General features: G+C 32.1%; 7 protein-coding genes across 11 annotated transcripts; 4 read left to right on the top strand and 3 right to left on the bottom strand.

Moving 5' to 3' along the window:
- The first annotated feature begins 116 nt into the window (after positions 1 to 116).
- LOC123321793 (ubiquitin-conjugating enzyme E2 H) lies at positions 117 to 4,847 on the top strand. The gene is made up of 5 exons (XM_044909571.1): positions 117 to 357; positions 1,126 to 1,202; positions 1,258 to 1,425; positions 2,084 to 2,212; positions 2,580 to 4,847. Exons 1-5 carry the CDS (start codon positions 128 to 130, stop codon positions 2,696 to 2,698), a joined length of 723 nt encoding a protein of 240 aa, XP_044765506.1. The 5' UTR covers positions 117 to 127; the 3' UTR covers positions 2,699 to 4,847.
- Positions 4,848 to 6,586: 1,739 nt separating this feature from the next.
- Positions 6,587 to 9,353, top strand: LOC123321782 (MAP kinase-activated protein kinase 2). The gene is made up of 7 exons (XM_044909546.1): positions 6,587 to 6,892; positions 6,963 to 7,102; positions 7,155 to 7,219; positions 7,303 to 7,509; positions 7,627 to 7,702; positions 7,845 to 8,055; positions 8,148 to 9,353. The coding sequence occupies exons 1-7, from the start codon at positions 6,737 to 6,739 to the stop codon at positions 8,364 to 8,366; spliced, it is 1,074 nt and encodes a 357-aa protein (XP_044765481.1). The 5' UTR covers positions 6,587 to 6,736; the 3' UTR covers positions 8,367 to 9,353.
- A 46-nt stretch (positions 9,354 to 9,399) lies between these two features.
- Positions 9,400 to 12,909, bottom strand: LOC123321786 (3-ketodihydrosphingosine reductase). Of its 2 annotated transcripts, XM_044909557.1 has the most exons (3): positions 12,856 to 12,909; positions 11,439 to 12,795; positions 9,400 to 10,843 (listed from the first exon to the last, which is right to left on the bottom strand). In XM_044909557.1, exons 2-3 carry the CDS (start codon positions 12,204 to 12,206, stop codon positions 10,613 to 10,615), a joined length of 999 nt encoding a protein of 332 aa, XP_044765492.1. In that variant the 5' UTR covers positions 12,207 to 12,795; positions 12,856 to 12,909; the 3' UTR covers positions 9,400 to 10,612. The 2 variants fall into 2 exon arrangements, with proteins under 2 accessions (XP_044765492.1, XP_044765491.1); XM_044909556.1 differs by having other exon boundaries at positions 11,439 to 12,902.
- A 360-nt stretch (positions 12,910 to 13,269) lies between these two features.
- LOC123321783 (protein trapped in endoderm-1-like) lies at positions 13,270 to 16,659 on the bottom strand. 3 transcript variants are annotated; one of them, XM_044909548.1, is made up of 5 exons: positions 16,057 to 16,659; positions 14,469 to 14,715; positions 14,308 to 14,410; positions 13,910 to 14,112; positions 13,270 to 13,855 (listed from the first exon to the last, which is right to left on the bottom strand). In XM_044909548.1, the coding sequence occupies exons 1-5, from the start codon at positions 16,157 to 16,159 to the stop codon at positions 13,480 to 13,482; spliced, it is 1,032 nt and encodes a 343-aa protein (XP_044765483.1). In that variant the 5' UTR covers positions 16,160 to 16,659; the 3' UTR covers positions 13,270 to 13,479. The 3 variants fall into 3 exon arrangements, with proteins under 3 accessions (XP_044765483.1, XP_044765484.1, XP_044765482.1); XM_044909549.1 differs by lacking the exon at positions 16,057 to 16,659 and adding an exon at positions 15,194 to 15,344; XM_044909547.1 differs by lacking the exon at positions 16,057 to 16,659 and adding an exon at positions 15,022 to 15,135.
- Positions 16,660 to 19,280: 2,621 nt separating this feature from the next.
- Positions 19,281 to 22,536, top strand: LOC123321802 (integral membrane protein DGCR2/IDD). Of its 2 annotated transcripts, XM_044909581.1 has the most exons (3): positions 19,395 to 19,600; positions 21,093 to 21,241; positions 21,748 to 22,536. In XM_044909581.1, the coding sequence occupies exons 1-3, from the start codon at positions 19,546 to 19,548 to the stop codon at positions 21,937 to 21,939; spliced, it is 396 nt and encodes a 131-aa protein (XP_044765516.1). In that variant the 5' UTR covers positions 19,395 to 19,545; the 3' UTR covers positions 21,940 to 22,536. The 2 variants fall into 2 exon arrangements, 1 of the variants encoding a protein (XP_044765516.1); XR_006538918.1 differs by having other exon boundaries at positions 19,281 to 19,600; positions 21,027 to 21,891.
- A 203-nt stretch (positions 22,537 to 22,739) lies between these two features.
- On the bottom strand, positions 22,740 to 25,905 carry LOC123321800 (RING finger protein 11). Its single transcript, XM_044909579.1, has 4 exons — positions 25,767 to 25,905; positions 25,336 to 25,575; positions 24,078 to 24,216; positions 22,740 to 23,945 (listed from the first exon to the last, which is right to left on the bottom strand). The coding sequence occupies exons 2-4, from the start codon at positions 25,441 to 25,443 to the stop codon at positions 23,743 to 23,745; spliced, it is 450 nt and encodes a 149-aa protein (XP_044765514.1). The 5' UTR covers positions 25,444 to 25,575; positions 25,767 to 25,905; the 3' UTR covers positions 22,740 to 23,742.
- Positions 25,906 to 25,946: 41 nt separating this feature from the next.
- Positions 25,947 to 27,294, top strand: LOC123321801 (short coiled-coil protein homolog). The gene is made up of 2 exons (XM_044909580.1): positions 25,947 to 26,147; positions 26,204 to 27,294. Exons 1-2 carry the CDS (start codon positions 26,093 to 26,095, stop codon positions 26,563 to 26,565), a joined length of 417 nt encoding a protein of 138 aa, XP_044765515.1. The 5' UTR covers positions 25,947 to 26,092; the 3' UTR covers positions 26,566 to 27,294.
- Positions 27,295 to 27,505: the final 211 nt, after the last annotated feature.

The following is a 27,505-nucleotide window of genomic DNA, read 5'->3' as shown; positions in this document are numbered from 1 at the left end:
TTAGGTACCGCGTGAGTGATATTGATTATATACAATCTAGCACTTTTTAGGGACCGTGCTGGAACCACAGATCCGCTGATATGTATATGTATGGTATCTTTTCCCCACCAACTGATAAATTAGGTACATGCGTATTCTACAAGATTGCTGTATTTTGTTGTCATGCCTAAACATTTTAATATCCAGGAAAAGTTGTGTGATAAATCTCTTGAAAAGTTTCAGGAGCCATATTGCTCGTCAGTGTTTTGAAGTGATATCAATTAAGACAATAAATTCATATTACATTATTTATGAAAATCGAAGAATGTCTTCTCCAAGAGCTGGAAAGAGACGTCTGGACACAGATGTTATCAAGCTGTATCCTTTGTGTTATTATTGTATATGATGTTTCTTTGTATCAGCTGATCCTTGATTGGCATTTAGCAGATGATTTCATCTTGATCATTGTGTATGACATTGCGACGCTGACACTGTTGTCTTTCAAATAAATTATTTTCATTAATAGTAAATGAATATGAATCAATTTTCATTAGTTTTATTTGTAATTAAAGAAAAATTCTCAGAATCGCTACAAATACCTTCCACAGTGAGAATGTATAATAAATTCTTCTTTTTCCATATGTACTAATTTTGAAATGCTTTGATTTGGAAAATGCTTCATTTGCGACGTTTTCAAGTTTTAATTTTCCACCTTTTCACCGCCTTCCCCTCTACCCATGTATGATTCTACTCGTTATTGCGTCAAATCTTTTCACCTAATTATTTATAGAAATAGAATGAGATATTTATTTACCTATTTGAATTCTTATACACTTCTCCAGATAATGACCTAAATGAATATTCCACTGACTGTAGGTTGTTGAATAATAATAATTGCAATTACTTGAAAATATACCTTGAACTATTATTGTTCTAATCTATTATTATGATTCACTTATGTTGTCATTCGATTCTAAGAAAACAAGGTCATTAATTTTCAATGAAATTCATCCTGGATTAGTATTGATTCCCAAAATTTATCCATTTTTTTCCTTAATTTTGTGAACATTTAAAAGGAGAGTCAAATGTATTCAAATAAAAATTCCAAGAAACTTTCACAAAACTTTTTCCTTAATAAATTAAAAGTATCGAAAGCAAGCATGAAGTTACCATATTGGGTGGATTGAATGAATTTTGTGTGAAATTTCATGGACCTAGAGGAAGTAAGCCTATTATTATATGCAAACTTCGCTTTTTCTTAAAACAATTTTTTTACAGCACCATATGAAGGAGGTGTTTGGAAAGTGAGGGTGCATTTGCCAGAACACTATCCTTTTAAATCTCCAAGCATTGGATTTATGAACAGAGTGTATCATCCTAATATTGATGAAGTGTCTGGCACTGTCTGTTTAGATGTTATTAACCAAGCGTGGACTGCTTTATATGGTAAGTTTGAATTAAAAAACTAAATTTACCTTTGGAACATTCAACCACAACATTGCTTTTTGGTCAATTACTGTTTGCTTTTTTAATGTCCAAATAATGTAATCAGCATTAATATAGAGCTTATTTTACAAATGCATATTTTTTCAGTTTTTCAAAACAGGAAATTTTTTTTATTTTTAATATTTCTGCTCTTAAAATTGGATTTGCGTTGACCTTTTTACTTATTCTCTTGTTGACTAGCAACGTTTTGGCCACACAGTTAACTAATCAATAATCAATTGTCTCAATTGAATTGAATAAATTTTTTTAACCGGATCGGGTACCGAATACGCGAATATTATAAATATAAAAACATTACTATGTGCTTTTTTAATTTTCCTATTCATTTTTTGAGACAAAGTGTGTCATTCGGAAAATTATTGATTTAAATTAGGGGTGTTTGGAATATTTTTTAGGGCAAAACTCCAATGAGAGTCTACGAGTTTATCTGCATCTGGTTTGTCATTAACTGATCCATAAACTCTATATTATTATTATTATTATTATTATATGTATTTATTGAGATCATGGGTGTTTCGCCTATTTCTTAGGGCAAGACTCCAGATCTAATGATAGTCAAATTGTATTGCTCTTTAAAAAAATGAAATTTCACTTACAGATTTGTCGAATATCTTTGAATCATTTCTTCCTCAATTATTAACCTATCCTAACCCAATTGATCCCTTGAATGGAGATGCTGCCGCCATGTATCTTCATAAACCTGAGGATTATAAGAAGAAAGTTTCAGGTGGGTAAATGAAAAAAATTTTATTGATATTTTTGTTATTATTTGATATAAAACAGCAGAGACTGAAATCCTCATAACGGGAAATATTTGATTCATTGAAGGTAATTATTTTCTTTGTTTCTTTAATTTATATATAATTTTACTTGGTAAATGTTTTTTAGTATTTATATTTTTGTGAGAGTTTTCAAATTTATTTATGTATACTGACATCCAGGTCATTAACGAATAATGCACTGAACAATTTGATCAGTGATCAAATTCTTTTTTCCGGGTACTAAATCGATTTCAAATCAAATCTATTCAATCTATTATGGAGTACTTTTTTTTCCAAGCAAATTTTGATATCTATTTAATTGCACTTTTCCAGAATATGTGCGGAAATATGCAACAGAGGAAGCATTGAGAGGACAAGAAAATGTTAGTTCAGACAGTGAATCAAGTATGTCAGATTTTTCTGAAAATGAAGCGGAAGATATGGAGTTATAACGTATGCTCCTCAGGAGAAAACTGTTCGCTCAATATCTCCACATAGATTTATATTTTCAGATTACATGTGATGTGCTTACGAGAGTGTATTTTGGGTGTCCATATTCTTTTGCATTTTAAGAGTTTTCTTGAATGATATTAGTACTGATTTCAAATTATATTTATATTTTCATTAAAATTTATTGTTTAAATAGTCAGGTGTAAGTTACATAGCTTTTATCGATATTTCAATGATTCTTTTAATTTTATTCTTTGACAACAAAAATGTCAAAAGATTGTTACAGGTTTTCGGAAATTAAATTGATAGAACCCAAAAAATCGTCAGCTTAATTTTTATATATTACATAAAACTTTTCTACCAATGAAGATTTAAGCCATAATAGTTTATATAAAAGAGGGTTGTATCCATTATTTTCATTTCCCAATATGCTTAAAATGTTGACGATATAGTTGTATATTTTGTTTTCAATTTTAATTTAATTCGTTGAGGCCATTATGATCTCAACACACTATTGTATTCAATTCACTATATTGCGTTTAGCATTTTCACTATTTTTGATCTTGATAGTTCTCAAAAAATATATGGATTTTCAAAAATATCAAAATCCATTTCACTATCTGCTATATTTCATGTTTTTTTCTTCTTCCTTAACTGACTTTTCTGATGATCAAGTGCAAGACGCAAAAAATTGTAGCGAATGCACCTGTAAAATTTTAGGTTTATATATTTAATGCTGTATTTTCAGATGAATGGGTTTATGAATAATTGAAGAAATTCTTAATTTAATTGGGGTTAAACGATATTTTCTTTAATCATTGGTTCAATTCTAATACCCCGTATTTGCATAAATTTGTAATTTCACATGAGAAAATTTTTTACTGTAGAAGCTTTAAATGACAGACAGAAAGATCTAGACACTCTGCTAATATATCGATTTATGCAGTTGTGGGACGTTTGGAAGTCAATGTAAATCTAGAAATTAATTCGAAGATCTATGATTTACTGTTCAAATTCACCTTTTTGAAAAATCATTGTTTTTATAGAAGTATTGAAGTGAACAAACATACAGCTCTGCCTATATTGGCTGACATGAACTATAATTAATTCCCTATATGATGAAAGTAAGATAATATGGCACATTCTAATGTTTGTGAAGGAATTATATGCAATTCTTAGCTTTCTGAAGAAAAAAATGCATGTTGTTTGTATATCTGATACATTTTAGTCAGGATGACGATTATACCAACGGCTTTCTCTGTGAAGAGTATGAATTTATTTTAAAGGAACTGAATTCTTATTTTCACGAGATGATTTTATTGTGATCAATATAATGTGTTTGACATAAGTGTTCAGCCTCATACATAGTTTAGTCTAAAGCTATATTTTGAGAAGCGAAAAATTTTACTAATGTTCAATACTGCAAAAAGGCAATTTGATCAATCAATTTGATGTTTTGTGAGTAGCTAGTTCTCCTAGCAGCTCTTTCAAATAAACACTTTTCAAAATTATAGCCAAAAGGCATTATTCAATAGATAAATGCCTTTTCCATCCGAAAATGATTGAGGTATGAAATAGTTCAAATGATTTCAAAGATGTACAAATATTAGATCATCATTAGTTGGTCGATAAATCTCATTTGAATACATTTTATTTTGCTTCAACATAGATTTGATTTTAACATTGGTTATGTTGTAAATCGACTATTTATATAATCTACGTCGTGAATTAAATGAGCTGAAAAAGTTATGCAGTCTAGATGGAACAGGGTCCTATTTTTCATTACCTGTTCAAAATGGATTGTTCCTCAAATAATTCAATCGTTTTCTATAAAATTTTGCATCACATAACGACGTCATCAGATCGTCATTCATAGACAAAAATATCGAATCAAAATACTCAATCAATTCTTCACTTACAGAAAAGTGGTTGAATCATGCATAAATAGGTATGTTCAACACTTGTTGATAAAATATGCAAACTATTTTAATTTTGAAATTGGATACACTGCATTATTTTACAAATTATTTCTGAACAGGTGAGATTTTGAATTATGTATTTGATTTAAAATTTTAGAAATTTGTACAAAGTAATTTAACAGTTTATACAATTAATGTTATGTTAAGTCATTAATATAATTGTAGTTTTAAATGATAGGATTTTATTTCCAGTTAAATACCTTTCCTTATATTATCATCCTCGTTATTTATAATTCATCTATTGCACCCTCATTTGGGATTTTAATATAGGCGAAGAATTTCGCAGATTATTTATTTTCTCAAAAATGTTTCGTAAAGCGAGGTACACGCATTTAAACAATTTCGAAACCTAGGTACTTTCTGACGGAAAAATTCTAAATTATTTGTTTGCTCTCCAATTTATGCTGCGATGGCAAATAAAAATATCATCAATGATATAAAACGTGCTACTATATATAATATAATAATACAATCACGCATTGGTACTGCGTTGATCTATATGCTGTAATGAGTGGGATTATGTGCCGCTTCTGATTAGAAGATTTGTACCTTGAACTAAATATCGTAGAATCTTTAAATTACACCTATATAAGACACTCTTTTTAATCCATTTTAATTCCGAAATAATTAATAGAAGCGCACTACTATGATGACAACGTTTCTGTATTTGACTTCCAAGGACGAAGAACAAAAAGTTTCTACTACTGTGTGAATAGATTTTCTCAACAATTAAGAACATAATTAGTCCATCTTCTGCCCTTCGTCCAGAAAATCTATTAAACAGTGAACAGATGAGGCGTAGAAAGGTAGGGGCAGATAGGTTGTCTCTGGGTAGTCACGACCTTCCCTCCCCAAAATTCGCGGTTGCCTCAGTGCCCCGCCGACCAGACAACCGACACTTGAAATTGATATAATTTTTAAGCAACAACTGTTATTAATCCGATAAAACTACATGAAGCTTCATATAGACCTACCTAAAAAAATTCTTGCTACAACGCCAGCCAGTTGAGAGAAGTAAAGCAAAAATTTATATTTTGCGTAATAAAAGCTGGACTGGTGAATTTCTGTACACTATACATTAATTATATATTAATTCCGAATGTATAATTTCTGCTCTTTGTCCGTGATAAATATTGATTAGTTATAACACCCGCTGCACCAGATAATCTTTGAGTCAACGAACTCATATATGTTTCAAAAACTTCAACGAAATACGAAAAATTATAAGAATATAAAGTTTCAAAAAATGAGGCTGTGGTCAAAGATTATAGTGTTATCTATAATCTTTGGCTCTGGACATGGGCTGTTGGTTGGCGTATGGTCCGTATATACCATTGAACTCTTTGAGTTCAATGTTATACACACATTTGGTAACCGAAAGTTACCAGAGGTGTTACTCTGGTGACAAATATTGAACCGAATTGTCAGGAATTCGACATATACGGATCGCTCATTTACTAACCAGAAGAAAGTAAGTAAGTGGGCGGTTCGTAATTCGTATATGTCGAATTCCTGACAATTGGGTTCAATTGCTGTATTCGGGTTCTGCTTTCGGACAGTCCGAGAATGGTTCTAGAACTGCGCAGAGGATTCGATACCAGAGATATAGAAGGGTAACCGAAAGTTACCAGAGCGGTTACTCTGGTGACTGATATTGAACCGAATTGTCAGGAATTCGACATATACGGACCGCCCACTTACTAACCAGAAGAAACCAAAGTGTATATACGGACCACAGCCATAGTTAGAAGGGGATATAGATATATCTCTGTGTTTTTCTCACCCCTACTGCAAAGTGTTCTGTGCTGCAAAGGTAGTCATGAACACAGAAAACACCCTTGATTTACTTTATGGTCATGAACAGAGACAACAAACAGAGACCACAGTGTTTTCTGTGGTCTATGTCTATGTTATTAACCATCACAGATTACAGATGTAATCTGTGTTAACCATAAGTTTCATACCCAAAATTTTATGAAAATCTTGATTTGATCCTATTTGATGTAATAAATTTATGTTTACATTTTTGTTTATTCCTTGGTTGTAATAAATAATAACACCATGAGTAAAGTTGTGATACCACCAATGGCTCGCATTCCTAAAAAGACACCGATTACAGATGATTATGAAATTACAAAAAGTGTCTTGGGTCTTGGTATCAATGGAAAAGTTGTTGAATGTTATTCGAAAACGACTAGAGAAAAATATGCGCTTAAGGTGGGATTATTAGCTATTAATTCACTCTGAGCATTATGCTTGTAACTTTACCAAATAATAAAATTTCTAGATATTGAATGATAATGTTAAGGCACGACGGGAAGTTGAATTGCACTGGAAAGCTAGTGGTTGTAAGCACATTGTAAATGTTATTGATGTTTATGAGAACAAACATAAAAATACTACCTGTCTTTTAATGGTCATGGAATGGTAAGTGTTTTAGAGGATGAACCATGATAGCCTATTGATCACATTGTTTTAGTATGGAGGGAGGAGAACTTTTTCAGAGAATCCAGGATAGAACTGATGGTGCCTTTACTGAAAGAGGTACGTTAATATTAGTACTGCAAAAAATATATATGTATATCTCACTTAAAAGAAAGAAAAACAAAGATTTTGATCATTTTCAGAGGCTGCTCAGATAATGCATGAAATATGTATTGCTGTGAAGTATCTTCATGATAATAATATTGCGCACAGAGACTTAAAACCAGAGAACCTCCTTTACTCTAAAAAGGGTACTTATGGTATACTTAAATTAACAGATTTCGGATTTGCAAAGGAAACCCTTAGTCAAGATACTTTACAAACTCCATGTTATACTCCATACTATGTTGGTAAGTTTTTTTCCACGAATGGACCCTACTGAAAGACCTTATAATTTGTGGATTCATCAAGTTACAATAATTATGGGAAGACAAAATAATTCATAATTAATTTCTGTTAATTTTCAGCTCCTGAGGTTCTGGGTTCTGACAAATATGACAAGAGCTGTGATATATGGTCCCTTGGTGTCATAATGTATATCCTGTGAGTATATATATTACCGAGTCCTATCAGAGAAAGATCTAAGGGTTAATAAGCTTACATGATTGCTTTGTATCCACAAAATCAACTTGTAACGTAATCCTTTGGTGTATACAAATACAATTGACACTTGAGTTATTTTCAGGTTGTGTGGTTTTCCGCCTTTTTATAGCAATCATGGAATGGCAATCTCTCCTGGAATGAAAAAAAGGATAAGAATGGGTCAGTTTACATTTCCAGATCCTGAATGGAAGAATGTCAGCCAAAATGCCAAAGATCTCATAAAGGGCATGCTTAACATTGAACCAACCAGCCGTTTGACAATATCACAAGTGATGAGTAATTGGTGGATAGCAGTGAGTATTTCTGTCCGGAAAGTGAACTAAAAAGAAAAATAGAACCATTTATTCTTTCACCATGAGGTTTGAGTGCTCTAAATTTCTTTCAGCAATATACAACTGTACCACAAACGCCTCTCCACACTAACAAGATGTTAAAAGAAGGAGAAGAAATGTGGCCTGAAGTACAAGAAGAAATGACTAGATCTTTGGCAACCATGCGAGTTGACTATGACCAAGTGCATATTAAATCAATTGAGGATTCAAGTAACCCTCTTTTGAATAAACGTCGTAAGAGATCAATAGTAAACAATCAAAGTGGTAAATAGTAGGACAGTATTGAATTGAATGGTGTTACATAACACAAATTTTCATTGAACAATTTGCTAATGTCCTGTTTCAGAAATCAACTTCAATGTGCAATATAATATTTTTATTCAGTCAAAATATTTTATATTATATATATCTTTTCTGTCTTTGAATTGATCACCAGCTTTTTTCTTGAGTTCATCTGCAAGACTCCCGAGATTTTTTTTTCATTTCATTCTTCTGAACTGCTTATACACACTGCATCTTACACTTCAGTTGTTTTTTAGACAACTTTTTGCCAGTACTCATGCAGTACATTATTTTGTACACCGTTTGCAACAAACACTAACTGAATGTTTTGTAAGTCTCATATCAACTTGGGAGTTCTTCAAAAGAATAAAAAAATTAAATAAATTATTTTAATAATGATTATAAACGAATTAATGGACCTGTTCAATCAAATATTTAGTGAACTAGAACTCGTTTATAAAGTCATTATCAAAAGGTTAGTACAGAACTGAAGTTGTGGATAGGTTGGTGGTGAAATTACAACCAAGTGAATGAACTTTTAATTATAAACATATATAATATATATATATACAAACAAAATCTTTTGTGTCCAAGATTAATTTCGAAATTTGACAATTCAACTGACCTGGCTAGGAGAAGAATACTAAGACCTATGCTTTATATTTAGCACAGACGTGATACTAGAATTATTCAGTTTCCAGACTGTTAGAACTTGAAATTTTGACTGGATATTTGTTCATTTGACAACTGAATTTGTAATTTGAGATGTTGGTAATATTTTATCATCATAAATAAAATTCTTGTTTTTGTAAAACTATCATGTTACGATTTGTTAGATTCTTCTTTTTAGAAAGTAGGGGATATCTAGTTCGCGAAAATAGAAATTAACCAATTTGCAATGTATTGGAATATTATTATGATTAACTTCTTCGAGTTTTTCTGAAGAAAGAATGAGAATAAACATGTTACTGAAATAATAGTGTTTATTATTATGGAAAACCAACAATATGAAAGAAACGGCAATTTTATTAAAACAGAACATTTATTTCAAAGTGTTGAGGTGAACCCTAGCAACAATTAATAAAAACATAGCACGAAAAATCGTGAATTGAACGTCAGTTCTAACAATACTAATATATTGGAAGGAAATGCAATTCCCACTGAAAAAATTCAAGAAAGATATTATGAAGTAGCTTCGTTTACCCCGGATTTCTAATTGAAATTGTGTGGACACACTTCTTTGTTTGCGATTAATATATTTTGTATGTCTTCTTTAACTTGACGATGAATCACAAACCTTGGAACAATAATTTCATTTTGGAAATTTCAACACGACGCTTCTGGCTTCAAAACATGAATGAAAATACCGACGTTTCCGAGTAATTCGTTCCTTTCTCAAGGCTTATTTTAAATTTAGTTCGAACTTTGAATAGCATTAATTTGAAACTAATATTTTCCTTGCCAATCTGGAATGTTTTTACTGTTGGCAATTTTTAAATAAACATTATTAACCCAAAACCGTATTTTGGCCAAATTCCAATAATAAAAGCCTAATTTAACGATGGACGTTAACACCAACGAGAATAATTACTATGTTAGGAAGAATTTAAAAAAAATTAATTCTGCTTCTATTCAAAAAACTTAATCAATAGAAGATAATAAACTAGAGATTTATATTAGGCACTTATACTCAATTGAAAAATCAAAATTTCAAACTTCTTGTGGCACCTTCAATTTTCAAATACTGTGAACAAATTTCAATATAAAAACCGGTCATACAGATGAGAAATTATGTTATGAATTTCATAGATGAGCATGAATTCAGTATAGTACTATTCACTTTTTTAGTCAGTATCTTTGAGATCTGGAGTAGCCTTTTTTTTCAAGCTTAAATGTAAGTTAGATGCTGATTTTTAAAAAAGTGCAAAATAATTGTACTATTACAAAAAAGATGATTTTTTTTCAAAGGGGACCAGATCATCACTGCAAAGAATCAAATTACTTATATAAGAGATCACCACTAATTCAGGATGCCTTCATCAATGCACCATAGACTTGGCACACTCTGTATACAACACCAAACATTTTCATATGTTCAAACTGTTTTCCACTTCCGAGTGCGTTCTTCTGACTAACCTAAATGGTAACAATTGCAAAAAACCATGTTGGTTGGCATATATTAGAATATAATAACAATACCTTCTTGTAATAAGTACAAGTAGATATCAGAAAAAAATTAAGTATATTTATTTTTTCGCTGCCCTCGTTTTCTTTGCTCTTTCTCATCAAAACAAAGTTGTATGATTTTCTGCATCTGGACAACATAGAAAGCAGAAACGAAACGAATCAATCCAAGTATGGCTGATTCAAAGATAACCTGACGGAAAGACTTGAATGGGCTGAATCCCTTGCATAATGTTGTAAGAATGAAACCATTGAATCCAATATAACTGAAAAAATTTCCATCCTAAAAAAATATAAAATCTATTAGTGTTATGAGCCTGGAATGCACTCTCAGAAAAGAACCAGGTAATCATAATATCAGGAACGTATTATCAGTACGGTAAGTATTTATTGAATGAATATACTAAATTGTTCATGATAAAACTTATATTGTTATGACTATGGTTTAGTTCATGAATAGAATGATAAGAACACAAGTATAATAAGTCAATTATGATAATGATGGATTATCAGGTAGGATACTCACACAAATATGAGACAAATCAATTAAATTAAATATCGTTGATTGAAGTATTGTTTTGTATCAAATACTTCAATCAACGTTAATACAAAAACTGAGTAACGTCGAACTGCCATGGGTTTGACTGCTCACAATATTTGATCAATAATTTAAATTTTAGATTTCATCTGCATAGAAAATTTTACTGTAATTATAATTTTACTGATCAAATATTTTTTTAAATTTTTTATTGAGCTAGGTTAACGTATGAAACTGGTTAGTTGAATTCAATACGGTATTATTTTTTGCTGGTTGGTTAAAATTTATTGTATATAGTAGATAAATCTGTAGAGAAGATCAAATAACTGAATTTTTTTACCAGAGCATCTCGTAAAATTTTCTCAGCTACTTCATCAGGTTTATAAAGAGTGCCCATTGTCGATATTTTTGATGTTTCTATTGGTTTGGATTTATTTTCCTGGTGAAAACCGGGAGTGTCTGTATCCGGAGGTAAAGCTAATGTAACAGTTACACCAAATGGTTTCAATTCCATATGAATGGCTTCAGCAAGACCCCTCAGTGCAAATTTGCAGCTGGAATATATTGAATATCCATACATTCCGAAAAGTGATACCAACGATCCAGTTAACACAATTATACCTTCTCTTCTTTGTTTGAATTTTGGGATTATTGCTTTGACGGGGTAGATACTTCCCAAGATATTTATGTTTATTAGAGATTTAATTTCATGTACTGAAAATCTTTCCATTTCGCCACAAATGGCAAATCCGGCACAGTTGACAAGCATATATATGGGGCCTATGGTCTCTTCAATTTCACATAAATTGTTTTCAATATCTTCAAAGTTTGTTACATCTACTGACACATAACTGATTCTCTGTTCAGCTGGATTCACGGAACACTTTCGTATGTCTTCTATTGCCTGAGCCAGTTTGTCAATATTTCTTGCAATTATCGTCACATGAGCATTCTTCCTTGCTGCCAATTCTGCGATGGATTTGCCAATACCGCTAGATCCTCCAATAACAACTATGTGCTTATTGGCTATATTTTTCACTTCCTTTCTAACTAAAAACTTTCGCACAAGCATAAAAATAATAAACGGAATCAAGAGAAAAATAACCATTGTGGACGTTTGGTCACAACAGAGTTTCACTTGATGAGAAAATAAAAATATTTAAAACCGGCAGAATAATCGCAACCACTTGATCATAACACTAATTTAATAGGAATCAAAGAATTACACACTCACAAGGGGTTCAATAGAAATTTCATGATAGAAAACGAATTTGTTTACTTTTAACGGTAGACATCTATCGGATAGTTGACAAACATTGAATTCACAGATGGAAGAGGTCTTTGAGCACAGAACAGAACTACAGAACACTATACTTCCATTTTTAGCATTCCAGTCAGGGGCGTACTACCATTGTTTAAAGGTCTTTTTACAATGGTACTACCACCACACGTACTACACTGTACAGTGACTCTAACAAGACAGTGGCGACAATTATTGTGGTCTCGTTTTTCCGTAGATAGAGTACCGGTTTCGCTCTTGTTTGAGTTCGTCTTTTGGTTGAGTTATGCGATACCAAACAGAAAGTTTGTCTCTGCCAAAGATTAAGTTCCTCTTTGGCGATACTGACGAGCTCAAACAAGAGCGAAACCGGTCTATCGTAATTCACTTCCGATGTCGGCAAGTTCTCCATGGTATACTGAAAGATTAATGTAGATTTCTGTCAGCCCGATTTATTCAGTTCAATTTCGTTACTTACCTTTGGGCCCTTGGGCCCCGGTTGACTAGGGTACGCGGGGTCGTCACTGCCCGATAGCATTGAGCTACCCTGCGTATAAATGTATGTACCTTATGAGTTTTTTAAGCGTAATACAAAATTTTACAATATAAAAACAATTAAGAAGATGTAAAGATTTATCGACTCGAAACAGATCCTAGAACTTGCCCCCTATTCCAGACCTGAGTGTAAGCAGAGACTGGAGAGAGAGGCAAAATGTCAACGGGGTACCATGTATAATACATATCTCCGAATTATAAAGGAAAACATTGCTAAGAATTGGATATTTTGCATGGACGATTATTAGAATGATTCATATTAATGAGTTCAGAAAAAAAGAAACGGTATGTTGTTTAATGGCACGATGGCATAACACACATAACAAAACAATATACATAATATTCATATTCTTTATTCATTTTTTGGGAAAAGTTCTACATTGAAAAATATATGTTTGCGTTCATCACGAACGTTATGGTCTCTAATACGTATAAAGAAGTAGATTCTATTATTTGATTAACGTGCCATTGAGTATTAACTCATGAAATATAAAAAAATGGCCTTCGGAACGTTTCAACAAAGGGTAACAACTGTTACTCTAAGGTTTCAACTAAGGTCTAGATTAGCTTTCGAAGTACACTGCTGCCCATTTTTTTCAATCGCCCTGAAATCTGTAGATCCTGAACCTGGCTTTGAGACGGTGACGACAGATTGAAATATACGAAACAGTTTAGAATAAGCCGATCGATACTGACGGTTGCTTGCTGCGTAAATGAAAGGGTTGACGACGCTTGATGCCCAAGCCAGAATTGATGCCAAAACGTGGAGCGACGGGTAAGCAACATCATCATCAAATACGTTCATCATCATAAGTGGTAAAAAACAGCACAAGAAACAAACAAATATTATAAGCATTAGCTTCGTCAGTCTATTATCATCTTTTTCTCTCTTCTGAGTCATCCTGTCTTTTTTATTTACGGACCTGGAACATTAATTTTGAATAAAGGACTATCTTAGTTTAACTGAATTCACTTACTGGTGCTTCAACAAATTTAATCTCGACATTCTAACTTTCCAATATATACAAGAATAAGAAATTATTATAACTACGCAAGGCAGAACGAAACCAATGAGGAATAGTACTTTCTTTGGTGAACTTCCATCCTTTTCTAGAATTGTACACGAAAAAGTCGAAGGGTTCAGTCCCAACCTACCCCAAATTTCCAATGAAGGAGGTAACTAAAAGAAAGAAAATAAGTAGGTATATTTCAGCCAACTTTTTGTGACTATCATAACGCAGCAGTTTCTGCAGGAAATTCTATACTCCTACAACCTATGCCATGATAGAAAAAAGTGTACATTTTCCATCATGTGTAAAATGAAATAGACAACATTTGGACGATTTCATTTTCAAAAAATCGATTTAGCACTCACCATTATAAGGATTGCAATTCCCCAAACAGCTATAATTTGAACCCATATTGCAGTCTTGGAATACAGTTGCTCATAGTATTTAGAATAAGCTATAAGAATGTATCTGAAACAAGTTTTCGTTGAAAATAGAAATTTTTGGTAAAAAGTAATAGATTCTTTACCTGCTTAAAGTGATAGCCACCATGTTAAGAAGCGATACAGCAACATTCCCATAAAACAAAACTGGAAATAGTTTGCAGAGAGCATCTCCAAGTGTCCATTCTTCATTGATATACCTAACTGTTGTAAGTGGAAGATTTACAGAACAAAACAGTAAATCCGATATGCATAATGATAATACGAATGCAGTGGTTGCATGCGACCTTAGTTTGGGACATCTGCATAAAGCCAATATGGTGACAGAGTTTCCTGAAATGTATAACCATTCAATATAGATGAAGATTTATGTACATAAAAATAATATAAATAATAATGAGAACGGATTTAATAAACATAATCTAGCCGCACATTTGCGATTTCTTTATATTCTTTCAGACCATATATAATATCTAAGGAAATATGAAGAAGAGTTCTGCGCTATTTTTATGAAATAGAGAAAAAATGATCTGGAAAATAAACCTAAGTACTTGGAAGAGATCGAAAAAGTACGAATTATTTGAGGGGTTTTATTCAAGTATAATTGGATTTTAACAATGAATTATAAAAAAACGTAACTACATATAGGTATAGGTAACTCCTGATGCTTCATTCTGCGAATTCTTTTCAATGAACATCGTATAATTCTACTTTTTTCAGTTTCGATTCCCACCCGTGTGTATTCTGCTTGCTTATCGAAACACCTTCCCGTCATTGAATACCTGATAAGTTCTCACCTAAAATTACCTACTTATCACTTGAACAAAGCCCATAGCAAATAAGACTTTATCAATTTTCAAGAATTTATTTCAACCAGCTGCCAATTCGAACGTCCGCAGTATTCTCACATAGTTATAATCGGTGTGTACTTTGTATTGTCATTGTATAATGTCCTTATACAATGACGCTTGAAAAACATATGTTTCGACAACTTGATTCCAGAGACATGTTAAATATGAATATCTAGGGTTACAAATCGTTCCAGAAAGTATATAAGATCCAAAATGTATCAATGCAATTCGAACTCATCCTCTCAAGCTTCTATTTTAAGAGAGACAGAGAGTCAATGCACTCGTTATCATCGGATCATTAAGAAATAATAAGGGGTCAAATGATCAAAAATCAGCAACAAGAAGTAGGCCTTGTCCATAAAGAATATCATAATAATTCATCAATAATAATTGAACCGGAATAAAATTCTTCTAAATATGAATTTTCGTTATTCATGAGTTAATTTCAAATCGAAATTTTCGAAAGATTGAAATATTGTTTCGTTTTACATTGAAAGCATAAGGTTCTCCTGTATAATTTCGTAAAAATATATTCCCTAAAATCCTAAAATTCCGATCAATTCAATCACACATGAATGAACCGCACACAGTTCACATTCATTCATATCATAAACGATATACAGGATAATTACATAGGTTGCGATGATTTGACTTCCTAATTTTTTTCACCTATCCGTAAATGGGTAATTGGATTTGATTAAGTAGAACAGGATAATTAAATAATGCGATAATAATTCATTTCATAGAACCATTCCCAAAGAAGAAGCACAATCAATAAAATAATCATAACTAAATAAAAGCAATACATGGAAAATAAACTTACCTATAACACCAACAACACAAAAAAGAATGGAGCAAATTGAGGCAACCACTGTAGCAAATTTGGGATACTTGATAACAGTTATGTCGTCAGTAACATTGAACATGCTTGATTTTTCGCGATTATACCATCATTCTCGAATGAATTTAAAAAACACTGTTAACTAGAGGTTTATAGGTCCCATTTATGACAGGCACGATAAAAAAGATTCCCATGATAAGTATTGATCAAAACAAATTCATTTAGTAAATAAAGTGACTAAATGCACCTATCTTGCCGATGAGTCAGTACCATACGTTAATAAATACTCAGATGCGATCCGTAATGTTCTTCGTATTATTCAAAACATCAACAAAAAACACTCATTCAAAGAAATCGCTCCAGTGGTCGATTTGAAGATATTTCTCGCGGTTGTAGATTGCAACTGCATACTGCATCTGTGTAGTTTCTTTTGAGGCAATATTCCTTCCAACTTTCGAACGTTCTCTTTGACAGTAAATCCATTCATCCCATGTACTTTATTCGATTTATCGTGAGATGAAATACAAAGAGAGCTTGCCTGGAGGCCTGGACCATTCCACCTAGCCCTATGAAACGACAATGCTATTGGGTGAATGTAGGGGGAATATTTGTTTATTTGGGTCGGTGTCAACAACACCCGGTGTTGTCGAGCTGTTTCTTTTTTAGTTTTATTGCTTGTGGAATAGTTTTCAAATGTTGTTAAAAAAAATTATTGAGAATTGAATAAAACGCGTTTTATCTGAGAATCGATAAGTTAGGAAAATATTACGATACCTAGGTACCGTAAGTTTGGTTTTACCAGTTAGTATTCCGAGTTTTCGTAATCAAATACGCAGTTTTTTCAAATTCTGAAAACTAACCTCCAGAAAAGAATTTTTTTGAATATAGAGGCTATCAAATATTGAATATGATATACTCTCCAGAAAGTTATATAAGAGATACGAGAACTACAAATCAAGAATCTTCATTGGTAACCTGAAAATAAAGAAAATGGAACAAAAATGTTTTTGGGTTAATGATAATAATAAATTTTATAGAATTTTTTCCCACTAGGAGAAATTTTTTCTGAAATATTTACTGAATTTGATTTCGAGTAAATATATAATTAATGAATAAAAATGTAGCAGGGGAGTTTTAATTCTTGAATTGCATAAATATCTGATATGATTGCTTTTAGACCAATAAGATGTTTTTATCCTCTTCTTGATTCAAAAATGTGGTCCGATATGAATTTCCAGAGAGAATATTAAAAAAAAAAACAGATCTTCTGCAATAAAATTCATTGGTTACATGATCTTAAATCATTCATGATATATGCTAGTTGATCAGACGAGGATTTTCCCGAACACTCGACAACAATGTAGACTAGAGTTCTTTAATAGTGAGATGCTACTTAAAAAAGCATCGAGGTACAGACTTATTGAACCCCTCGTATATTTAGGTTTTTTCTGTTCCTCATTGCTCGAAATTCGTTATTTTACGAATATAAAACTTACGGAAAATTTTATCAAATAATATTGACATATTGGATTAGGTGAGCATATCTGCTAGGACACAGGCATCTAAAATGTACAAAACAAAGGCTCCTAGAATTCTGGGGAAATATCTGCCATATTATCTATTAGCTTTTATTTGACGTCGAAATATTATAATATTATTGGGATCCATAAAAAAATATGATAATTAATCCAAGTTAGCCTTGGCATAGAAATAAGGAATATGATTGTGGAGCATGAATGCAATAACCGAGACTGGTGCGTTACTCTAAACGTCTAAACGAGCACTTGTTGTCCTTATAAAATGGCTGAGCAGTACATAAAAGATTTCCATCATTACATTTCGGAATGAAGAAGAAAAAATGTAACTAGTTCTTTTGATCTTTAAAAATTATTCCACTTCCAGATAACGAGTTCAATCGATTATTCTTCAGAAGTACCGATTATAAAAAAAAAGGAAAGTTGATATGTTTTCTTAGGTACCAATATATACATACACCTTTATGTCTTCATCGACAGAGACGGAAAACCACCCTTTTATAATGCCGATTAAATAATGTATATGATTTTCACTAATTACTTACAGCTTAGAAAGTAACTACTATAATTACTGAGTTGAGTAAACCGTTACCCTATGAAAGTTTATCGCAAAGAATTGTGAAAATTTCTTCGTGTTCTACCGCAAAATTTTTTATTTTTATCTATGCATGAAGAATTATAATTATTCATTTGAATATAAGACAATTGGGTAGTTTCAAAAATTCATTATGCATATATGTACCGTTTAAGTTTCACTGCTGTTATTTGAGAGCAGGTGCAACTTTTGCAGATGTTGAAGCAGCTGCGTTACTTTTGAGAGATTGCCGAACAAAAAGATTTTCCCACCCTCGAGGTTCTTCACAATACTATTGTTGGTTCAGTTTTGCAAATAATAAACCTACGTAACCAGCACGAAAAGAAAATAACATAAAATATAATAGTTAAGTAAGGATTTGGAACATTCCGAAAAACACAACCCATGCGTCTGGGAAGGAAACATTGTGTGTGCCTTCCAGAAGAAGTGGATACAATATCGAATATTTTGAATATTGTAAATTGGAAAACATGAAAAACATTCATATCAGAAACAGAATTTAATTCTTCACATGGGTGTAGATAGGTAGGGGCCAGGGTGGGCAAGTCCCTCCCCCTTCTTTTCTAAAATGTGCCTATGACAAGAACTGAAATTTTTTCTGTGGTGCGAGAGAGATTCCCTTAAACCCTTGTTCATTTAAAATTAATGCACTTTTCTCATTGACTTTTGTCCGAAGACGCTTATCAAGGGTTCTACAACCCTTAAAAAGGACTTTACGATAATCGGTTTTTCTTATACATAACGTCTTAAAACCGAAAAGGGTAGCATGCTTTCACATGATTAATACTCATACTTAATGTTCAGAAATCAGAAACCCACATTCTTCGAAAAATACCCTAAATGTTACGCAAATAAATCGTTATTTTTTATTGTATTCCGAAAGTTATGTAGGAAAACCTAAAAACTTATTTTCGTTAGGCTCTACCTGAGGTTGTACGACTCTCAATAAACGGTTTCGGACATAAATTCTCAACATTGGTTGAGAAAAACTCGATCGATCCGAATTATATATTGTAGCGGCTAATACTAAAAACTAGTTGATTAACTGCATTCCCGATAATCATAGTTTTTCCTTTTTTGAATTTGCAGATTTTTTTTAAGAATGGAAACGCATAAGTCTATTCCAAACCTTTCAAATAAGTTTGTTTTTCTGTCCACCTTGCTGCGGTTTACTTATTCACTGCAGTGAAATGCCACTTCCTATGCGGTGGGACATACGAGCAGACGCGCGATCCGCTTCAATATAGTTCAAACAAAGCTTTCGCAGCTACCGCATCCCTCCCTTATTAAATTTTTGTTCATTATACATATCAAATAGAGAACATTTATTTTTTGAAAAATATGAAATTGCTTATATTTACCTCATACAGTTTATTCGCACTCACGAAATTTGCAGGTGAGTTTCATTATACAAGAGAAAAATATTCAAATTCATCCACATCATTGCATGTTTACCACTTATTAACTTTTCTTCGACGGGAAACTATAGACATTGAAATAAACAAAAAGTTTCTGTTATCCTTAAAAACTATGAAAATTTGATCTTCCGGCAATTTCTGGTAGTTGAAAAAGAATTATTCTCTTCTGAATTATATATACATAAAACTAACTGTTGACACATTAAATTACAGAGGAATTGGTCCCCATATTTTATTACTTTCATAAACCCTGAATTTATAATACATCGAAGAATCGAATTAATTCAATAAATTTTCAGGTTTTTCCAACGCGCTTCTTTTCTCCCTCAATAATTCCAACTGATGTGTGGTTTTCTTATTGAGTCTATGACATAACAACTTCATCCGATTATTAGCCAATTGAAACATGCTGCTTTCGGACTGATTACACTATTAAGTTATTGAAGTTGAAAGGCAATCAAATATACGATCATAATTGATGAAAAATTTGAGCAAATGAGACAAGAAACTAAATTACATTATTCCCAACCACAAAAGTATCTTTTTTCACCAAAAAAGTATCGTCGGCATCAATTCAAAATTGAAACTGAACTGAAAGTGTCCTTGTAATTGTCACAACTGGGATCGAATCCAGCTTTATTTTGAAGGATTACATTATTTCTTTTATTACTTCACACATATAACCCGAACAGCTTAGGAAGTCAATTAGACATCGTAATAAAAACAACAATAAAAAATAAATGATTGATGGAAGATGTTCATGATCACCATTTTATATTCGATATTATCGAATTATTATATGCGGCCATATTCGCGATGAAATTTTCATACATTCGAATCGATTATTCCAGAATTAAAATTTTCGATTAATTTTTTTTACCGATTGTATTGAATTTCATCGTATTCACTTCAGACATGGATTCGTCTAATTCTTTCATCTTTTTTGATATCACGAAATATCCTGAGCCTTGTTTTATGAAGCAGGACAAACGTCATGCACATTTTTCAATTACGTACGCGATAATAATTCTTGTTCAATGAGTGAAAAACAGAAAAATAAAGAACTACTACATCAAGAGAAAAAAGTATTCAATTCATGCAAACGTTACAGCCCGTATTTTTATTCCTTCTGATCCCTGAAAATAATTTTCCACACCCTTCACCAGCTGCAGTAATTAACAGAAAGTAATACATCTAACATTGCGTGTTTGCGGCAAGCGAAAATTGATTTTTGAAGCGTGTTTCGAAACGCAGATTTTTCAACTTCAGCGGCATGGTTGATGAGTAAGCATAATAAGTTATGTTTGAGCGAAAATAAAACAATTGATGATCGAACCAGAATTATATTTTCAATAAAAAAATTAATGATCAATAATACAGAGATTATTTGTTGACCCTTTTTAGACTAGAAACATCGGCCCACATATCATGTTTTTTTGGACGCCTGAAAAATAACATGACGGCTTCTAGGTGCTGTTGAAGAGGACTGCACAGACTTTCAAGGGAACACTATAGCTCATGGGTTATACTATGTACCGGGACCAGCTGTATGCACTATGTGCGTATGTTATCACTCAGAACCAATGTGGTGTAGAGCCATTTATTGCGATCCTCCCTATGTGAGTCCCATTTCGTTATCATATTACAGTTTCATATTTTTTCCTACGGTAAAAATTGGAGATAAAACTATGCTTAATTTTCACCCTCAACAATTTCTAGAAAAAAAAAAAAACAAGAAAAATATTTTTGAGTAACCTTGAATTCTCAAATGATAACTTCCATCGCCAGTTTTCTTGAATGAAAACTTTCATGGAGCTGAAAACTAAAAAAATTAAAACTCTCTTGATGACTTAGCGTAACTCTGACCAGTTACTTCAATACCATACCGTTATTCATTTGGCGTGAAGGTTTCAATTTTTGCTTCTTCTGAAAACGTTATATAAGGGATATTTACTTCTAGACCATCATTATCATTCATAATCATTATTAATATAACGCAACTAGCACTGTAGTTTGGATGCTACATTCAGCTAATATATTTTATAAGCATGGCATAAATATATGCAATGACTAAAGATGTAATTATTATTCAATAGAAATCAAAAGAATTAATTGATTTTTTCAGTTTTGTAAAAAATTCCGAGTTGGAGAAACATGCTGCGAGTTCATTTGTTTGGAACCTCCAGGCGACGAAGCTGCTAAAGCATTAGAAAAATACAGGCGGAACCTGCAAATGAATGCCCAGGAAATGATCAAATCATCTGCCTTGATATTATATATCACTCTTTTGCAGGTTCTACTCACACTAAACCAGTAATGAAACGTTTGCAGATACATTCAAGAAACTATTTTGAATAAAGAAACTATTTGACGTGAATTAAAAAAAAAAAAAGATTCTCAGAGAATTTCAGCCTAAATAAAAGATGCAATAAACAAATTTCAGCCATGTCTAGCTTTCTATTGAGAATAATCATATGAAGATAACTGTACTGAAAGAATGAGCTTTGGCTTGAAAAATATCCTACTGAAAATTGAGCTTATATTTTATATGGCAAAATTGAATTTGCCATCCAAGTTTGTGGTCAATTTACACTCTATTAAAATTTTTGAATGTAAACTTGTTTTATTTCTGAAGAATTAAATCATAACTGGAAAATTAACCAGCTTAATCAAAAACACAGAAGATATGTATGTAACAACCAAACTTAATATCGTTTGGTGTTTGATCAGGGATGTGGTTTATACCAACTACATCACATTCGTTCTTATAAAAAATTTCCATTCATACCAGACTGAATTTGTAATTACTGAAAACGTTAAGAGATCCACAAACGGACGGACAAACGTATCGTCTAGCTTGAATTCCTGTAGCTCTTTAATTAGAACGAACTGAGTATTCAATTTGAAGCTTCTTCAAAAAAACCGTCAGATGATATAGTTAACTTGAATGTTGATTCACAAGTAACTTTTATTTTTTCTAGTCTGGAAATGTAGATCTGCCTTTTTTTTTTTTGAACAGACAGTGAAATTTATAAGAATTTAATAGTAGTCTGATGAGTAAGAAGTATATTTTACGACTTAAACTATATTCTTAATCCGGTTTGAAGATTTGAGCAGTACATCGAAAAAATATATTTCTGATTTGAAACGATATAATAGAGGTTACAATAATATAGCGATAAATATTTTCGACCAGCAATTCGATGTAACTCATCTCAAATTGGTATTGAACTGTCACGTACCTACGCATTAATTTAAGAAAAAAAAAATATATATATATATATCCAGTTACGATATTCGTATACCTATATATATATATATATATATATTGTTATCAAAATCACAATAACCATGAAGAAGATTCACAAGTAACAGAGTGGGCCAATTCCTTAATTGAACCGATATAGAGGTTGTTAAAACCACAAAGAACTTTATGTTTTTCACAATATTACAAAAAACAGACGTCAATAAGTGATACAGCAAGATATACAGAAAACAAGCACAAAAACTTTCAGTCTTCAGCTGAGAAAAAAAGAGAATTATCTTCCAAAAAAAATAGCTACTGTCTCAAGCTTTCATATAACAATTGATTATTATATTCAACTCATTGTATAGTGTATTATTAACATCAAATTGTTTATCAAAGAATATGGATTTTTCATTGCCATGTAGCATCTAAATATTCATAAAATTTCATTCAAATCAAGGGCTCAGTCAAAAATTTTCAAATTCTCATGGGGAATAACATTAGAAAACAGTCAACCAGGTGGAGGTTTTAGAGCATACATAATTGGCTTTGAATAAAATTTCCAAACAATTTGCAAGATAAAACCGAATGGTGAACATATGTGGAGAATGCTACCATTGTCGATTTCAATATTATAATTCTATAGCAGGTTGAACTAATAAAAAATCATCATCACCAACATCTGCCCCACTAGTAAATTTGTGTAACTGAAGCAAATCAATAAGAAATTATGAAAAATGATACACAATCCATATTCTTCCCTAAATGAGATATATTTATACATTAATATGGAATCACAGCCACCCCTCATTCACGCCCAATAAAAAGAGTTCAGATCACAGTAATTCACAATCGATTGCAAGGCACTGGCTATTAGTTAGTCTCGTAGCTAGTAAGTAAAGCAGCATCTACAGGTTCCATGCAGCTGGGACAAGTGAGACTCCTCATGAGCCAGTCATCGATACATCTCATGTGGTATGTATGCATGCATGGTAGGTAACGCAAAGCGTCACCTACCATGAACTCCCCCATACAAATAACACATTCTCTGGTCTTCTTGCAGCCATCGTATGTACCTAAAAAATTGGTGCCTCTAGGTTTATCTTAAAAATATGCAATCAATATTAAGTCAATTGAAGTCAAACTTCTTTTTCTGGTTCATATAAGGATTCTTCGCACAAGCTTTGTATCATTCTCACTAAACTCACCAGTGGGAAGATGTTGAATCAATCCAATGCGTTTAGCTATCTTAATTTGTTCCTCTTCGGTCAGTTGAGCTACCGACCTTGTGACGCTAGGAGATGGATGATAAACTGGAAGAATTGCTGGCTGAGACGATAAAACTTCCTGTAGAAAAGAGTATTAAAAAATGATGGGAACATATTCTTCCATAAGTATGTTGAAGAATTCAAGAATGACTTCCTTTCAAGGTCTCAGCATGAATATAAGGAAATTTCCCATATTTTGGTAGGAGTGGGATGAATTGATTGGATGAAAGCTTGTTGATTTATTGCCTGTCCATAAAGGGAACAGGGCATAATTTTAAATGTCATTTGTGCCACTCAGATAAAGTTTTATCTCCTTCATGAATAACAGAATATTAAAAAAAAGGAATCTCTGTAATTAACAGTGTTTCCAACAAGAAAGCTAGGTCTAATTATAAAAAAGATAAAAACCATCAAATTGAAAAGGGAGTTGTTTGGAGCTTTATATTTCTTCTGTGAATCTTATACTCTTGTGAGGATTCCAACTAGCTGTGAAGACATATCACAACTTCCGATATGTAATATCTTGTTTATAGGTTGATTCTTGAATTGAATAACTTGTCAGGGGCCAATAATGGAACCCTGACATAAAGCAATTAGTAGTTTTCTAGATCAATGGTAGAAGGAGCATACCAAAGCATTATGAATATTTGCATTTGAATTGGTTTCGCTCAATGAATAAATGAATAAAAATAAAAAGTTATGCTCCCAAAACCAGCAGTGAAACAAACTAAACTGTGGGTTTTACTTTTATCATATTATCAAATATAACATTCTGAAGGTCATTCACACTTCATTTTGTTTATATTTCACAATCACAGTTTTAATAAGAAAATCATTAACAAATCCTTAAGACTGGAAATGAAATCATTTATTTCCGTTTATTAGGGGGTGACTTTCATGATTTATATTCATAAGAAATAATAAGCGAAAGGAAAAATATATTAGAATGATCATTTTTGATTCTGTTTCTACAGATACCATAGTTGAATGAACATTGGAAATGAAATAGTAATTAACAGGTAATCATTTTGAAGATTTCCCAATAAACAAGGACTACTATCATCATCAATCACTCTGTCTGCATGCAATTCGGAATTATATTGAATAAAAAAGAATCCTTGAATTAAGTTGAGGCATTGAAATCGTAATCAGGAAAGTAAACGTCAAAATATGAGTACAAATAATTATTTTCACTCACTTGGTAATTCGGTGGAGTAAGTTGGTCCGACGATGATTCTCTAACACTGTCGTTACCCCTCAATAGAGAAATATCATCAGTGGTGGATCTCTTCAAACAATTTCCCATATTTACCCTTTTCAATCAAATCACAGCAGCAACTTTTTCGGATATACCTCTCATAACAATAGAAATATTTTATTTCAAACATTAATTTTTAGAAGTCCACGATAATAAACAATTGGAGATACGATACTATTGCTGAAAGAAAATATAGCAATTACTTTATAAGTAACTCAGATTTTCGAAGAATATTGAACAGTTTCTACTTTATTATTTGCATTTTCTTAATCCGAGATGTCACTGTCACAATAACATGTCAAAATTCTCGATTCAGGAACTGACATGAGGAGTAGAAAACAAGAAGCATTTTAATCAACAATTTCAATTACCACAACATTCATGTGATGATAGATACTAATTTTGAATCAACGTTAACCAAAATAATTCAACACTTATATAAAACAGTTTCAGCGCTGTTCTAAAACGGTATCACAGAAAACATAATGACTTTTTATGCACTGCTGCCATTGAACACAATGACTGGTGCATAGGCACAGTTGTTGGAGTTAGGTTAGGTCAGAGACAACTGTCAGTTTGACAGTGTGCAGCAGGGATAGTAGGATTGTCACTTTAATTCAAATTAGTCATAATAATAATTAATATTAAGGAGATACATTTATTTGGCACATTCTGAAGAGCAAGTTACGCGTGAAATATGGCAGGTGTTAGAATTCAAGATGATATACCTTTAGCCGATGACGACCCCCAGGGTATATTGGCGACGAATTATTGCTTTGTTCTTATTGAATTATTGATGCTTTTGCAGTTATTATCAATGACGAACCAGAGCAAAATTCAATTTCTGAAGGCAACTACTCTTCTAGTCTGATGCATGGAAGAAGTATGGATTCTATTCAGTCAGCATTCACCAATGGTAGTTCCAGTCCACAACCAAATAGTTTAGAACCAGACACTAGTCCTGATGAGCAGGAAGAAAAAGCACGTCTTATATCTCAAGTTTTAGAACTACAAAATACCTTGGATGATCTATCTCAAAGGGTTGACAGTGTTAAAGAAGAAAATTTGAAGTTACGTTCAGAGAATCAGGTTCTTGGTCAGTATATAGAAAACCTGATGTCTGCATCTAGTGTATTCCAGTCCACCTCACCTAAAATAAAGAAGAAGTAAAGTTTCTTACCTTTTGCTTTTATTATTTATAAACTTAGTTTTTCAGCAGCATTTAAATTAGAAGGGTTATTGAACTGATCTAGATAATAACAAAGTAAAAGATTGAGTTGAAGATTGGAAAGTTATAATAATAGCATTTGATTTATCTACTTTCTAGAACTTGAATCACTTTAACTTTGCTAGTTGAATTTTTATCTATAAGCTCACCTGTAGTGATGGGCTTAATCACCTGATAAGTATCTTCAGTCATACCAAAGAATATTGAATTTTTAGTGTATCAAGAATGAAATGTTCTTCACCAAAAGTATGTTGTTTTCTCAACTTGATCCCTATGAATAGTGTGATACAAAATAATGCATTTAACATTTGTAACAGTTTGTGATAGATACAAATACTATGATTATAAAAAAATTTTCAAGCTGTATATGATGTAATGTTAAATGTTTAGCACCTTATCGATTCTGAAACTAAATGTAAAATGAGTGAAACAGTATAAGCAAGCATTTTGTTACATGAATTATTGAGTAGGTTTCATTATATTATCAATATTGGTCTGCAACCTTTCTTGAATATGAAGATTTTCTCAATATCAAAAAGCCTTTCACCATAACCATGGCCTGCCTAAATGTTGCTTTCCAAAATGCACACTTGAATGCTTTATACATATTTTCATATACTTTTCTCTTTTGTAAAAAAAAACATTAGTTCCCAATAAATTCAAGCAAGAAATTTGGCCTTCTCACTGAGATTGACACATGTCCCTAATTTATGAGAAACATTTTTTAATATAAAATACCGAATTATGCCTTGTCTAACTTGCAAATAGAGGGGATGAAATTAATGAGAATGATGATATCAATATATGCATAGACAATAGCTTTATTTGCGTTTGTTCTGCTGGTCCTAATATCAGTGGGAATTCTGAATTTCCACTGATGCA

This window comes from Coccinella septempunctata, chromosome X (genome assembly GCF_907165205.1).
Source record: "Coccinella septempunctata chromosome X, icCocSept1.1, whole genome shotgun sequence".
Classification (NCBI taxonomy): Eukaryota; Metazoa; Arthropoda; class Insecta; order Coleoptera; family Coccinellidae; genus Coccinella; species Coccinella septempunctata.
This window is presented reverse-complemented; position numbering and strand designations above follow the sequence as displayed.

Coding starts and splice junctions, on each gene's coding strand:
- LOC123321793 (XM_044909571.1), top strand. CDS start 128: ATGCGTATTCTACAAGATTGCTGTATTTTGTTGTCATGCCTAAACATT. Junction 1,203..1,257: donor ATTTCATGGACCTAGAGGAA/GTAAGCCTATTA, acceptor ATTTTTTTACAG/CACCATATGAAGGAGGTGTT. Junction 2,213..2,579: donor TTATAAGAAGAAAGTTTCAG/GTGGGTAAATGA, acceptor GCACTTTTCCAG/AATATGTGCGGAAATATGCA.
- LOC123321786 (XM_044909557.1), bottom strand. CDS start 12,206: ATGGTTATTTTTCTCTTGATTCCGTTTATTATTTTTATGCTTGTGCGA. Junction 10,844..11,438: donor AAATTTTACGAGATGCTCTG/GTAAAAAAATTC, acceptor ATATTTTTTTAG/GATGGAAATTTTTTCAGTTA.
- LOC123321801 (XM_044909580.1), top strand. CDS start 26,093: ATGGCAGGTGTTAGAATTCAAGATGATATACCTTTAGCCGATGACGAC. Junction 26,148..26,203: donor AGCCGATGACGACCCCCAGG/GTATATTGGCGA, acceptor ATGCTTTTGCAG/TTATTATCAATGACGAACCA.
- LOC123321802 (XM_044909581.1), top strand. CDS start 19,546: ATGAAATTGCTTATATTTACCTCATACAGTTTATTCGCACTCACGAAA. Junction 19,601..21,092: donor CGCACTCACGAAATTTGCAG/GTGAGTTTCATT, acceptor GACGGCTTCTAG/GTGCTGTTGAAGAGGACTGC. Junction 21,242..21,747: donor TTTATTGCGATCCTCCCTAT/GTGAGTCCCATT, acceptor TGATTTTTTCAG/TTTTGTAAAAAATTCCGAGT.
- LOC123321782 (XM_044909546.1), top strand. CDS start 6,737: ATGAGTAAAGTTGTGATACCACCAATGGCTCGCATTCCTAAAAAGACA. Junction 6,893..6,962: donor GAGAAAAATATGCGCTTAAG/GTGGGATTATTA, acceptor TAAAATTTCTAG/ATATTGAATGATAATGTTAA. Junction 7,103..7,154: donor CTTTTAATGGTCATGGAATG/GTAAGTGTTTTA, acceptor ACATTGTTTTAG/TATGGAGGGAGGAGAACTTT.
- LOC123321800 (XM_044909579.1), bottom strand. CDS start 25,443: ATGGGAAATTGTTTGAAGAGATCCACCACTGATGATATTTCTCTATTG. Junction 24,217..25,335: donor TTACTCCACCGAATTACCAA/GTGAGTGAAAAT, acceptor TCTTTTCTACAG/GAAGTTTTATCGTCTCAGCC. Junction 23,946..24,077: donor GATTCAACATCTTCCCACTG/GTGAGTTTAGTG, acceptor CCAATTTTTTAG/GTACATACGATGGCTGCAAG.
- LOC123321783 (XM_044909548.1), bottom strand. CDS start 16,159: ATGTTCAATGTTACTGACGACATAACTGTTATCAAGTATCCCAAATTT. Junction 14,113..14,307: donor GAATTGCAATCCTTATAATG/GTGAGTGCTAAA, acceptor TCTTTCTTTTAG/TTACCTCCTTCATTGGAAAT. Junction 13,856..13,909: donor TTAAATTTGTTGAAGCACCA/GTAAGTGAATTC, acceptor TTAATGTTCCAG/GTCCGTAAATAAAAAAGACA.